This window comes from Pelecanus crispus, chromosome 2 (genome assembly GCF_030463565.1).
Source record: "Pelecanus crispus isolate bPelCri1 chromosome 2, bPelCri1.pri, whole genome shotgun sequence".
NCBI classification, from domain to species: domain Eukaryota; kingdom Metazoa; phylum Chordata; class Aves; order Pelecaniformes; family Pelecanidae; genus Pelecanus; species Pelecanus crispus.
In genome coordinates, this window is record NC_134644.1 from 95,535,458 (window position 1) to 95,550,731 (window position 15,274).

Sequence of the window (15,274 nt, forward strand, 5' to 3'; positions counted from 1 at the left end):
CTTAAGAGTACAGTGCCTGTACCATACATGAATTCCATGAAAAATGTAATTACTAGAAAATTTGAAGGCTTTGTGTTTCATTCTACTACATTTTCCATTATAGTTTTCACTTAAATTGATTACATTATATTACCTAAATATATTAATAATTACCTTAACAGTCGCTTTAAATAAATTAATTTAAGTAACTGGCTTCATGTGCACGTGAAGAGAAGATGCATACGCCAAAACAATCAACAAAAATGATTTTTCACCCTCCTTTTGCAAAAGAAATACAAGGAAATTTGATGACACACAAATTATGATGATTCATACGAAATAGTTTAAATACCCTCAGATCTCTGTAGTAATGCAGATTCACCCTAGTCACGTGCTATGTTTTCACCCTAATTGTTCTCTTGTCAGCAGGTAGCAATCCCTGAGTATAAATGGAGAAAAACAATACAGATGAAGTGGCGTTTCATTACTATATTCTTTTTCATACCTCAGAAAAGGAGAAAGATAATCAGTTTTCCACTGGGACCATGCCATAGCACAGAAGCCTTCTATACACAAAAAGCTGAGGGGTAAGCTGCCAACATTATAGCCAGGGGATTACCAACAGACTTCAAACAAAAGAGTCAGCTTGGGAAGATGTACAAAAAGCATGAAAATTTGCAAAAGTAGGGAGAGAGGAGAGGGCAACAGAAAGGACAGCAGTCACGATGCGGTCTGACATGGCCAGATGTTGCCCTAACAGCACTGTGACCTCTGCCTAGGCCAGGCAGAGCAGCTTCCCCAAAAGACACTGTGAGCTGCTTCCACTTCAGACAGTACAGTTAAAAATAAAGGGTGCAAAAAGTAGCTACCCACATCTTGGGTGCACATATATGAACTTGCGGGGAGCTTTCTCATTGGTGTGTGGACTAGCAGATTGCACAGAGACACAAAAGTCAGAGCAACCACATCTCCCACAGAAGGCGCGTGTAAACAAGAGAACCCACAGGGCTAGAAGAGGGGATCACGCTTGAGATGCATACCTCCTGAGAGAGGGGACTGTGTGTGTATGTAACGGTGCAAAGGTGTGCTTGTGGGAAGAGGGGAGGCCACAATTAGACTATTCCTTGAAATTAGATAAAGAAGGCTGTTTAAATATTTGTAGGCATTTATTAACGTTTTGCAAGCACCTAGTATTGTATCTGTTGCGTTGCTGCTATCGATCTTGAATATATAGTTCAATTAACTGCCTGACAGCTAATTATATCACTACTAGATCAACAGACTCCCTTGATCCTGATTCGATCTAAACTACACAGGTTGAGGAGTTTCTCCCTGTGAGAGCATCGTCTCTCTGCCATCAACCAGAAGAGCTTTGTGCACAAACTGGTCAAGTGATGCCTGCTAAAAGAAAGGAAAATTAGTCATGCCTACCTGCAGATGAACACAATCATAAACCAGGAACACACGTGCACTCAGATGAACATACTGTCCACATTGCTCTTGCTTTGCTGCACTATATACTCTTCAAAGATGATATTCCATTTCCACTTATGTCATATGAGTTCAACTGAAATAAAGAAGGAAAACCCCAGTAATTCTTGACTATTGAGCTTTCTAGAGAATCCCTCTAACAGTATTACCACACCAGCAGCCTTTAACACGTTGATGTGTTGGTAATTGCACGTCAAAAAACAAAATGATGTTTAAGCTGGGAAAACAACCCAGGATTTGCCGGCTCAAACCCGGACGTAACATGAAATTAAGGATGAAATTCCAGATTATAGCTTGCCTGATCCAGTACTCAGAAAAGACAGAAAACTAACAGTCCATAAAAGATTAACAGGGAGTCCATCAGCTCCGTAAGTCAACACACTGCAGGAGCAAACAAGCCATCTGTGAATGCCAGTTTCACTGAACCAGATGTCCTGACCCTAGCAATTACATAGCTGTACCGTAAGGCCAGTACTGTAAGACCTACTTCATGTACCCGATCTGTCAAAAATGTCAAACTGTGTGGCCAGGGAGAGGACAAAAAAACAAGAAACTTCTGCAGTAGCATTACACACTTCTGTGTGCTTTAAACCGGGTTGTGGGACCGTGTCTTCAGACCCATGAAGCCATTTCCATGTCATTTTTTCAACAGTTAGTGACTTGCTCAGGATTACTTTACGATCAAGACAAACATAAAACCCACAAACCCGCCAATGAAACCCACATGTGAAACCCCCCACGGCCCAGGCCTGACCTTCCGTCCAAAAAAATTTGGCTGGACCAACCGAGGCCCCACTGGGCAGGGGGAGAGCTGTCCCTGATGAAGGGCGGCGATTAAAATCCCCTGGGAGCCAACGCCAGGCCCCCGCCGGAGCCCTGAACGCCGCTGCAGCGGCAGCAGCCGCCCAGAGAGCCGCCCGCCCGCCGCGCCTCCCGCCCGGGCCCCCGGCGCTGTCCCCCAGAGCGCCGACCGCCGCCAAGGCGCGGGGAAGGGGGCCGCGGCGGCCGAGGGACGCGCTTTCCGTCAATACGTACACGGGGGCAAATCCGGCTGCCCCGGCAAAGCACCTAGCACCCACCCGGGCACCGTCGCGCCACGCCGGGCCTCCAGCGGCAGGGGGGAGGGGGAGGAGGAGGAGGAGGAGGAGGAGGAGGAGGAGGAGGAGGAGGAGGAGGCGGCGGCCGGGGCGGGGCGAGGCTGGCCCCGCGGGGGAAGGCGGCGGCGGCCGGGCGGTACCTGAGGGGAGAGCGGCGGAAGCTCCCGGCAGCCCCCGCGCTGCCCGTGATGGCGGCGGAGGGGAGGCTGCCCGCCTTCCCGAAGCTTGCCCCCCGGCACCGCCGGCTGCCCCCGGCGGCGGAGGGAGGAGGAGGAGGAGGAGGAGGAGGACGGAGCGGGAGCGGCGCCCCGGCCTGCGGCAGGCAGCAGTAGGCGCCGGGGTGGGAGGGACGCGCCTGGGCCCGCGGCGGCGCCTTCGGGCCCTGCCCGCCCTTCGCCGCTCTCGGCGGGGGGAAGCGTCGGGCCTGTGAGGCGGCGGCGGCGGCGAGGCCCCGCCGGTGCCGCTTAGCGCGTGTCAGATTCACCCGTCGTCCCCCGGTTTCGCGGCTGCGAGCCCCCCTCGGCCCGCCCCAGCCGCGGGTACCGGCGGTGCGGCTCTCCGCTGCCCGGCGGCCCCGGCAGGCAGAGGAGCGCCGGCCTGCCCTTCCTGCTCGGGGAAGCCTCCCCCCACCCCGCCCCGCAGCGCCCGTACGGAGACACGGGGCAGAGACGCGTTGCAACCTGTCACGCAGGTCTCGGCGCTCCCCGCAGTTTCGTCTTCTCTTTGCATTGCCTTGCGCTGGTGGTCGTGGGAGGGGGATCATCCCAGTCGTGTCCAGCCGCTAGAAGGTTTTTCTGCTGCGTTTTAATGACACTTCCATTGTTTTCCAAACTATATACATGTTTTTCTTCCTCTAGGTATCGTTTGAGAACCCGCTTGATCTAATATGGCTTTGATTAGCCGAAAAAGTTTCCAGTTGTATTCATCCAGCACACCAGCAAGCAGGTCCATTTTGATGACCCTAAGCAAACGGTTGAGCTTTATCAGTGGGCAGCGAAAGCCCCAAAACTGTGGCTCCGTAGCCATGAGGATGCCGTGTTTCAAAGATAAATCTCAGTATATGTTTTGTAGAAAAAACCATGTACAACTGCGGATACAGTCGCTTTCTGTCAATGAAACTGTGCATCTTTGTGGAGATACTGGGAGCAGTCCTAAATCTGATAACAGGTGGATGGATGAACAACTATTTTTCAAGAAGTTGAACAGCCTTTGTACATCAAAAGAGATTTTTGACTTTCTTAGCTCTCTGGAAGTCATGTCTGATACTATGGCATCAGGAGCCTTGCAGAGGGTTTCTGAAGTTGAGGTGGATGACAACGGTCTCAAAAACCCTGAAGGACTGTTAGAGAATGAAGTTTTTAGGGCATTATGCTTCCAGTTTGAATTTGAATCCTCAAAACTGTCAAACACTGGGCTGCTGAATGCATTGCAAGCTTTGATAAAACTACGTATAGATCCCCAAAGTACATTGATGGCAAGCTTGTTTTCAGAGGGTGAGAAACGGCTTGGTAAAGGACAGTTTACTGTTAAAGATCTGTGTGCTCTTGGAGAGAGTTTGCTTGAGTTGAAATGCCAAAGTTGTGCAATGCTGGAGCAAATTGTGAACCACATGCAAGAAAAAGACATTGAGAAGTGGAGTCCCTGGGAAATGGTGATGGTTTATAAGATGCTGCAGGTGACTGTCAGGGAGGGGCAACAGTACCAAGACCTGCTAAACAGAATGAACAGTGACGCTTTAAGCATAGTTTCCCAGCTAAGCCCAAAATTCACAAGCATAATACTGAATTCACTGGTTGTTCTTCATCAGACTCAGGCAGTTCCCTTAGTGACAGCACTGTGTAAGCATTCTGTGAAGCACGTACCATATTTCACAGGTGATGAACTGGTAAATGTACTGGAAGCCTTCCTATACTTTGGACATCGTGAACAAATTTTTACAGAGGCACTGGAAACACATGTTCCCAGGTCCATCTTTACTATGCATCCTCAAACAGTCAGCAAAGTCATGCAGTATTGCTGCCGAAAGATGATCCTTTCTAAGCCCATCTTTGATGCAGTGGCAGAAGGAGTCATTTCGGATGCTGACAGATTTACCACCGAGCAGATTGCTGAATGTATTATACCATTTGGGACTCTTAACTATCTCCCTCCAAGTGCTTCTTCCTTGTTTGGGAAACTTGAAACTGTACTGCACACTCGCTTTAGTCACTTTCAGCCTCACACCTTGCTGAACTTGCTGCATTCATGTGTTCTCATTCAACGTTACCCAGTAAATTTTCTGCCAAAAATATTTAGTCCCTATTTTCTGCAACAGCTTCAAGGTAAGGAGCAGTGTTTCTCTTGCTGTGTTCTGCATTTCTTTCTATTACATGATGTGTCTCTTGTCAAGAACCCCTTAGTTATGAATTACATCTGTCAAATCAACAATGACCTGATTAAAGTGACTGGAGAATAGTGATCAGGAGGCCAAAGATTGTTGCTTCCTTGTCACAGTTGCAGTTGTCTTTCAGTTTATATCATTTAGAGGAGTTTGAAAATTGCCCTGAAACAGAGGTTTGAAATCCCTTCAAGATTTTCTTTCAGTTGATCCTTCTGCTTTTCTAAAAAATACTGACTGACCCTCTGTTTCTCCCCATGTTTGTCCTTTGTCTCATACAGGTTTTAGATACTAAGTTATTCTGTGCAGGCAATGTGTTACTTTTAACTCTGGCTGTTTAAACAACTTCTTTGCCTATGCAGTGACCGATGTGAATACTCACATTAAAGTGAGACTATGTTACTATGAGACTGGTAACAGTAGGAAGGCTGGTGAGACTAGTTATTATGGAACTAACAAGACTGAGACCAAAAGTGGTAGATTTTTTAATGATGATACTTGGAATGATGCATGAGTGATGTAAAATATAGCTTAGAGATTCTGGATTCTTTTTTCTTTAAATTGTTGCATTGTAATGACTGCCACGTGAGGAGGGATGTGGCATAAAGGTGGAACGGTGGATAGCGAGTCCTGAGACTTGACCTTTATCCTGGGTGTAGCCCCCCATTTGTTTTGCAAAGTCACTTTTCTGTATCTTTTTCTTCCCCCACAATTGTTTGCTTTGCTTACTTGGATCTCATACTACTTAGGGTTGGGACTGGCTCTTAGGCATTTTACTCAGGGGCTAGCCCAGGGGAGGACGTATTTCAAAAAACAGTAGAAATACTAGCAGTGCTGATTGTGAAGCTAAAATAAGTACCTTCTGCTTGTGCACTGCTGGTTAGATTTAAGATTTTGCTGCATGTCTTTTTAAAGTTAAGTCCTCTGTGACTTTGCATAATCCTGGTTTCTGGATATCTTCCTAAGCATCCAAATCACTCTCTTTCTGAGGCTTTAAGGGGAAGGTACACAATCACAGTTGTCAGAAAACCTGTTCATAGTCTTTAAAATTGGGACCAAATTATACTATGCAAGAAAAGTTACAGTAACTGTTCCACAGCTTGCTTATAATCGTGTTACTAGCAAGCTCACCTGTTACTACAGAAATTCATTGTTACATTTAAAAAAAAAAGTCTAAAAATCCTTATATACTTTGGTCAAGATTAGTACAAATTCTAGAGGAACGTGAGGTGAAGTGTGGCATTGGGACAAAAAGAATTTAAATTGCTATTACTGATAAGAACGTGTTACAATTACATGCACAGAACCTGTAAATCTCAGTCAGTACAAAATGTGTTTTTCAAATATTATTTTGCCTTATGATTCAAATAAGGTCCATTGCACGTAAGTGATTCTGGCGCTTTATTCCTCACCTTCTTCAGGCTGTATCGTGTCCAGCTTTTCAGGTGGGGGTCAGGTAGAACCAGGTGTGGACTTCTGTCATCTCTACTCTTCTTCTCTTTCAGGATAAGGATTATTTTATTATATTCTTGCTTCCAAGTTGGTTGTATTTCTCTTTCATATTGTATTATGATCAGCTTGTGAAAGCTGAAAAGGGTAAATGGATAAAGCTGAAAAAAATAATTTGCAGTGCATAATTGCTGGCTTAATTAAAATAGAAGTGAGATCTGAACTTGTAAAATGTAACAGCATCATAAATATGAGCAGTTAAGGATAGGCTGATATGGGTTTTTTAATTATCTAGGTAAAAATGTAAATTGAACTCTAAGGCTCACATATGTTTTAACAAGGCATAAAGTTTGGTGCTTTGTCCTGGTTTTTAAATTACGTTTAATCTAGAATCTGATGCAGTTATGTGATGCTTCTTCCCATTGGCATCCTGTCTGCCGACTACACTCCTCTGGTGGAGGCTCCCTGTGCCCATCTTTGTTCCGTGCCCTGAGCTCCCTTCCTTTCCACCTCTGAGCAAGCACTACAGTCCTGTCCTTGGCCCTATGCCTTACCATACTGTCGTGGTTTAGCCCCAACCAGCGACTAAGCACCACACAGCTGCTCGCTCACTCCCCCTGCCCCAGTGGGATGGGGGAGAGAATTGGAAGAGTAAGAGTGAGAAACACTACTGGGTTGAGATAAGAACAGTTTAATAATTGAAATAAAGTAAAATAGTAGTAGTAATAATATAATAATAATAGTAATAATAATATACAAAGCAAGTGATGCACAATGCAATTGCTCACCACCCGCCAACTGATACCCAGACAGTTCCCAAGCAAAGATCGCTGCTCCCTGGCCAACCCCCCCAGTTTATATACTGAGCATGATGTCATAGGTATGGAATAGCCCTTTGGGCAGTTTGGATCAACTATTCTGGCTGTGCCCCCTCCCAGTTTCTTGTGCACCTGGCAGAGCATGGGAAGCTGAAAAGTCCTTGACTAGCATAAGCACTACTTAGCAATAACTAGAATATCAGTGTGTTATCAGCATTCTTCTCATGCTAAATCCAAAACACAGCACTATGCCTGCTACTAGGAAGAAAATTAACTCTATCCCAGCCGAAACCAGGACACAGTACTAAGGAAGACATTATGAAAATTAAAAATCTACCCCGTGGCTTATCGCATCTTGCTTAGGACATCAAAGAGTCTGTTCACTTGCTGCTTCCAAGACTGTCTTGTCTGCAAGAGCTGCCTTCACCTAATTGTTTTTTTTTTTTCCCCCCAGTGTATTAAGTCTCTAGAACATCCCCCATGTGATAGTCTGTCCTTGGCTGTAACTGTTACATAATCCAACACTTTTGGACACAAACCTATTATGAACAACACAGTTGTAAGCTATAGATGTTAAGTAATTCTGCATTAGATAGTAAAGCATATTTAGCGGCATTATAGGGATATGTAAGCTATGCCAGAAAGATGAGTGACTTCTCTAGATCTCAGCTAAGATTTCTGTTAATAAAACTATATAGAAGGCCAAGTTTTCAAAGTGATTAGAAACTTTGGTCACTCAATTTTTAGCTGTTCAACATAAAATACCTTAAGAGGTTGATTTTTAGGAAGCAGACATTTCTCATATCCTAAAAACCAGAATGTCTTTTACAGTTCTCAAGCTGATACTTCAAAAATGAGAAACCTCGTAGTACCACTTACTTTGAATATGTCCTTTTAAATCAATATGAAGACCACTAGAGTGGTGAAAGTTTGGAATAGGAACTTGAGAAGATGACCTGCATGATTAGCATCTTATACTACATCAGGATTGCCATTCTGTAATAATACTTTGCACGTAACATGAAAGATTCATCAGGTATACACTTGTAGACAAATCTCCAGATAATACTCAGTAATATCCACTACTTTCAGATAAAAAAAAAAAAAAATCTGAGTGAAACAATGAGATCCTGGGATTATAACTTGGGGAGAGGGGGTTGTAGGAAGAAGGAAATGGGATATTTCTCCAAGACCTCAACTCAAACTTATTCCTCCCTGTAGAACGTCATGCATCTCTCAGGTCCTCATTTTTTTGTGAGAGTATGATAGTCTTCGCTAAGATCTTGCTAGTTGTATATTTTTTTTTTATGTTGATGATATTTCTGTAAATCATTTCCTCTTTTTTCTAAGTACATAATTTCACAACTGATCTTTATGTTCATTCAAACAATGATCAAGGATGATAATGATCAAGTAGCTTCTCTGCATGTTAAAACAGATTAGCTTTTCCCAACTTCTGCGTGACGGTTTGTGTAACGATACTTTGTTGAAGGTACACCTGAAAGCCTGAATATTTTTTTTTCAGCTCAGCCACCTGGTTTGGACAGAACTGTTGCCTCCCAGCTAACCCAGCTTTTTCTGACTGTTAACCTGGAGTGCCCATTTTATGAGGTATGGTACCTATGAAACCAGAACTGTTGCTAGCAAGAGCTGATAAGGTCATTAGGGCCCTGCTGATAACTAGTTGAAGACTGTCTTTTCCATAAAAACATTGGAATTGGACGAAACAGCTTTTTTTTTTTTTTCCCCCTTGATGAAAATACGAAGCATTTCTGCCTGTTTGATTGACTTGATATATTTGTATGTTTGACAGAACTGACTAGCTCTACATTAAAGTGCTTTTTGCATGTTTGAGTACTTTTCCAACAGCTATTCCTTTTTTATGTTTGACTTGTGAAGCCTTAGAGAACAAAAGAGATCAGGCACTTTGATGTTGGCCTGACTGCAGAGGAATGGAAACAGTTGTGCATTTCTCACGAGCAATACATTCAGCGTGATAGCATGGAAGCTTGCTGAGGATATTCTGGTGGTTGGTCTTTGGTTTGGTTTTGTTTTTTTTTTTAAGTTTCTAGCAGATCACACCTCAGACTGTAAGTCTCTCAATAGACATAGCTTGAGATGCATGGAATACATTTTGCTACATTAATATGAGGTAGCAAAAATATTATCTCCCTGTTTCTTTGATTTGGTTTTCTGTCATTATGTAGGGTCCCAAACTCCTTCCAAAGTATCAAGTAAAGGCCTTTCTCACACCTCACAGTTCCCTGGATGTTCACCTCCTCAAAAGGGTGAAGACTGGATTACTTTATTTACTGAAAAAAAGAATATATTTTGCATCAGAGGTATCAACTCCGTATTTCTATACAGTTGGTAAGTAACATTTCTTCAGATTAATAATAAGATGTGTACTTATGTCATCAGAACTTTAGGCTCAGTTATTTTCCAGAAATAAAAATGATTTATTATATTCCCTTTGTGTGCATTCTAAATTGTGCAAATGTGGAAAAAGTAAACTGGAAGACAAAACTCTGTAGAAGGTCTGAAATGAGGAAACATTATGTGAACTTTAAGTAAATGCATTTTCAAAGTGAGAAGGAAGAACAGGGAGAGAAAAGAACTGCAATAGTACTTGGAATTTACGCTGCACTGAAAATAGCTGCTAACTTGTATTCTGTATTTTTACTATCATCTTCCCTTTTACTTATCCTGTAAACAACTTGTATAATGTAAAGTAAAATGAGGCAATGCCACTTGCCTGATCTCTCTGCTTTGGTGGTGAGTAGAGAAAGGGATAGCTGGAAGGTTGTCAGCTCTCTGCCCTGCTCAGCTCCTCTCCCCTTAGCAAGAACTGTTGACTACATACAGTCAGTGGGGGTTTGTGGACTGAAAGAGAGGAGTAGGCAAAACAGAGCATTTCATGCGTCAGGAAAGGAAACCAAGAGAAGGTAATAATGAGGAAAGATGTGTGCCTAGGAGGGGTGGAGGATAAAGACGGTGTTGAGGAAAGGGTCTCAGACCCCATTGATATCATAGGGATGGAAAAAAAATTAAAGAGAAGGATGACTCTAGAATTACTCTGCATTTCAGCTTCCACATGGGGTTGAAGTTGGCAGGGTGTAGGTCCCAAGCTCTGTTTGCAGATTGACGTAATCTATAAAATTAGGGAGTTAGTGAGAAAAATAAAGGGGTGGGAGAGTTTCTTCCCAAAGCCCTCAAAATACCAGAGGCCCTACCCAGCACAGCAAAGTGCCATTTAACTACATTATGGTTTTTAGTGGACTTGAAATACTACTTTGCTGTTAGCATTATGAAAGGCTGAAGTGTTACTAATTATCACTCATTTGTGTTAAGTAGTCTATACACATCTTTTACAAGCCTCTGTGATTCAGGAAAAAGTATTGTGGTAGTATTTTAGTTGTTTTATAAAACAATGAACTGTAAGAGGATGAGAATTACAGTAAACAGTTTGTTACATGAAATGCGTTCTAATGTCACTTCTTTTTTCATCTATACTAGATATTGAGATTAAATTAGATGAAGAAGGTTTTGTATTGCCTGCTGCCCAAAGTGAAGAGGTACACAGACGGTAAGAGAATAAAAGAAACCACTGGTAAAATATTAACATTGACAAAGAGCATCTGGGGTGAAACCAGAGCAAAATTTAAGCTAATTGGAGTTTTGCCACTGACCTCAACAAAGCTAAGGTTTCACATTGAAGCCACTGGAAAAAGGACAAAGTTGGCAAAATTAACGATCTGCACTTTTTCCTCATTATTTTGGCTCCTGACTATACAGTGTCAGACAATTAGTCTCTTTACTTAGTGACAGTCAGGATCAAAGCAATCCTGATTTGGCTTAGTGTATTTTGATCTTCTGTAATTAATTTTCGAATTAAAACAAAATTAATTCTAATTGAGTGTGTCCGCATAGATTTAACACAGTTTAAGCCAGTTTGAGTTCACAAATTGACTTCTGTAAGGAATCCTGTGTAATGAGGATGTTTGCTACAGATGCTGTTTTTATTGAAAAATGCATAGGTGTTTAAAAAATACGTTAAACAAGGATTATTTTGAGAAACCTTGGATACAAAGTTAAGCAACCTGCCTGTGTGGTATTTGCAATTGCACTTCTGTGGATAAAGCAAAAGGCTTTGAAAAGGTTATGTTTTCTCTAGCTTAACTTTCACAAGACTCACAGACTAATATAGGTTCTTTCAAAAATCCCATGCTTAAATGTTTGAGAATGGGCTTTGAATTTTTTTTTTAATTACAGCTTTCATGGGTAAATATGGTCACAATATAGTTAACATATTGAAATTTAAGCAACTTTTTTACAGTGGATATAAAAATTTTGGTTTAAGTTGATGTGATTTTTATCACCAAGGAGAAGAAATATTGTTATAATCCATGATGCTGTCAACCATACGTACAGGTTAAACTTAAACAGATTTAGTTTAAACTTTAACTTAAACTCTAACAGGTTTAACAGGTACACTAATAAGTTGAATAAATTTCGCTGCTGAAATGTTTTCAAGCTGAGACAAGTATTTTGTATGTTTTTCCTTCAAGAAGAATTCAAAACATCTTACCAATAGTAGCATTAAATATACCAAACTCTTATTAACTTGTATGGTAATTTCTATTCGGAGCATATAAATAAGCTTTTCAGATCAGTTTCACTAAGCTTCAGGCTTTCCTTCTCCCACCCTTAAATTGAGTGATTTAAATTCTCCTGAACTAGGTAACTCCCATCCTACAACATCTAATTCTAGGAGGTATTAGAGAGTACAAGGGGAGGTATTGTCTTATGCTTCTTAGGAACTGCGGTAGTTGTGATGATTAAAATAAGTGATTTTTTGTTGTTGTTGTTTTTGATACTACACTTGTGCTTGATTTTAGAATTGCCCTCTGTGTTGATGGTCAAAATAGATTTTGCGTTAATAGCCACAATCTGTTGGGAGAAGAAGCTATTAAACAGAGACACCTTCACTTACTTGGTTATGAAGTCGTGCAGGTAAAGTCCAAAGACAGTGGTTTGCTTTTGCTCTGGCTAACAAAACAAATGAAAAATTATTATTTTATAATGCTTGAAAATGTAGTTGCAATTACTTCCCAAGGTAGATGTAGTCTTGTCCTTTCTGTATTATGTTCTCTCTGCCTAGTTTTTGCCTTTTTGAGGGTGTTATAGAAATTCCTTTTTCTTCCTTGGATCAATTAGTGTATTCTGCCTGTGTTTTCTGCCAAATAGTGGCTGCTTAAAAGAGTACTTCTCTGCAGTGATTAAGGTTCAAATCTTGAGTTAACGGAAAATGTTGTCTAAGAGTTCAGTAGAATTGGGATTTTTAATTAAATACTTTTGAAAAAAAGGTCTGAATTTGGAGTTTAAAAAGAGGAGTTAAAAAAAAGGAACTATTTTGTATTGTAAATAGTGTTTTCACAGCAGAGTATATCCTTTATTTTGCCTGTTGAATTAATAGGGGTATTTTTATCTTTAAACATACTTCAGAGCAAAACAGTTACTTTTAGATTTTTGAGATTTTCTTTTCCATTTATAATCATTTATCACATAAGCCTCCATTATATTTAACTTAGTTTAAACTGTAATGGATATCACTCTTTGTTTTACAATAATCTCTATTCAGGTGATTTACAGATCAATAATACACTTAGGATTAAATGTTTAATTTTAAAACAGACAAATCTTTGATGTGTAATTTTACATCTGTTAATGAACATCAGCCTTACCCAGTTGCTTATTAAAAGGTATTTCCAACAATCATTTTTGTTTTGTTTCCAGATTCCATTTTTTGAGACAGAGAGTCTACAAAATTCCAGAAAAATGGCAGAATATCTACACAAAAAAATCTTTCCTCATACATACGGACTCAACTGCTGACACTGGAGAATAATACTAAATCACAGGTTGATATCCTGTACTATAACGTGTAAATATTGTGCATGGAAGAACAATTCTGTTTTCTAAATAGCTCCACCTAAGATAATTTGAGCTTCTGAATGTGAGACCTTCCAATATTTGGAACAATTGACATGTAAAGTAATAAAAAGCCACATATTTTCTTATGTTTTGTGTAAATATTTATTATAAGTTAACAGAGGTAAGTGCCAGACAGTCAGCGCTGCATTTCCTTTGTATTTTCACTGGTTCTAACTCACAACTGCAAATGGACAGATGTGACTATTCAAGGATACTGGCTGGTGCTGAATGTACAGAATGTGCCATGCTACCCACCAATCAGGGCTTTTCTTGACAGTATAAAAAGAAATTGTGCAATTTACTCATAGCTGTTTGTGTGATTTCCCAAGTGTTTCATAAAACTAAAATTTGCAGTAGTTGCACAAGCGGTATTAGCTTATTACTCCTACTTAAGAGATGTAGAGCGCCGGTTGCTAAATAGCAATGCTTTACAGAAAATGAGAGCATTTTTATTAAAAAGATTTGCTTTACTTTGTAGAAGAACAGCTGGCCACAGGGTAGTGGACTTACACAGCTGTCTCTGTGGGGGCCACCCTAGGTTCTGGGTATTTACTATTTGTAGTTTTGTCTTTGGTAGCAGTTTTAGCTAATGGGGTCATATACGTGCTCCAGAGTTCCTTCAGTTACAGCCTGCCATTTGAGCCTAAACTGAAACCCATTACGCCCTGAAGCTCAGAAGAACTCTGTCCTATGCAGTCCTTTTTTACGTGTGAGTATAAATTCTGGCAGAAGGGTGGAACTGAGAACTGGAACCAGTAACCAATTCAGCCAGAACGAGGGTGTGCCCTAATTTCGGTCAACGTGTTGCTTTACAGATGGACAAAGGGAAAATAACATACCCTTAGTTCTGATCACATAATGTATACTTGATGAACTGCCATGTAAAACACATTTACAGGTTAGCCTGTGCATCCTGTCCTGTGTGGAATTATTATTTATGAGTAGCAAAGCAGAATTCCCAGCATCACCTGGTTTGATTTTAACTATTATGATTTGATACCAAAAAGGTAAAACTTTTACATCCTGGAAGTTCTATATATTTCACCAGTAGATACAGAATGTGGCCATTTTTTTCCTTCCAAGGCTACTGTTAATAATTTGTGAGTTATGGGTGTCCGTCAATTGTCCCAACAATCCCTGGAGATTTTTGGATGCAAAATCCAAATCCAAAATATGATTTACATTGTGTCATGCTGTGCATTCTGTTCACGTTAATTTGTTACATGTATAAAACCCTTACTCACAGTAGTATGTCAGCGCTGACAGGTGAGGGAGCACCAAGAGGTAATGAGATACTTTCCAACAGTATAATAGGAAGCTTGCAGCACATCGGTAACCTAACAGTTGTCATCCTAGCAAAACAGAAATTGAAGGAGAATGACTGAAATGTCTTTGCAGACATTTATAAGGAACTGCTCCCTAATACAGAAGAAACTGTCAGGGTATTCTTTTGATGCTAACTGAGCACTGAAAGGAGAAGTCAACCACTCAGAACTGAATGAGAAACAAGTAGGAGGAGGAACAACCTGTGAAAAGCCTTCAAAAGTGAGGAGGGATGAGAAGGGACTGAAAGAGAAGGGGGTGACACAAGCAAGGAAATGAGAGAGGAAAGCCGGTAGTGGTGTCACTGACTCACGCGTTTCTCCCTGGTGGAAGTGAGCTGGTGATGCCTATTTCTCACACAGGCCAGAAGGTGGTGGTGTTCTCAAACAGATCTGATTTCCCGTAGTTTTTCAAACACAGATGGTTTGTAAATATAGTAAGACTACTTAAAGGAAGTAATTCGTACTGACTGTCCCAAACTAAAAATAACCTGTCTAGAATGTGGCCATATTCCATCTCATTCTTCACTGGTATACATTTGGTACTGATTTTTGAAAAAGCATTCTGGTATTGTTAGAAAACATTTCCTTCTTGCTTTGTTCTTACTGTGATTCCTTTCATTTAATGCTGCTGGATTTGTTTAACAAAGTATTTATTGTCCAAAAGGAATGTAGCGGGTACTGCCCTCTTGTCCCTAGCTCACTGAATATAGAGAAACTTGCAGGTCACAAGTAATGTAAGTCATA

At 41.1% G+C, this 15,274-nt stretch overlaps 1 protein-coding gene across 1 annotated transcript; it reads left to right on the plus strand.

Moving 5' to 3' along the window:
- Positions 1–3,430: 3,430 nt before the first annotated feature.
- On the plus strand, positions 3,431–13,270 carry FASTKD3 (FAST kinase domains 3). Its single transcript, XM_075705782.1, has 6 exons — positions 3,431–4,888; positions 8,737–8,822; positions 9,419–9,581; positions 10,728–10,797; positions 12,110–12,224; positions 13,008–13,270. Exons 1-6 carry the CDS (start codon positions 3,454–3,456, stop codon positions 13,104–13,106), a joined length of 1,968 nt encoding a protein of 655 aa, XP_075561897.1. The 5' UTR covers positions 3,431–3,453; the 3' UTR covers positions 13,107–13,270.
- Positions 13,271–15,274: the final 2,004 nt, after the last annotated feature.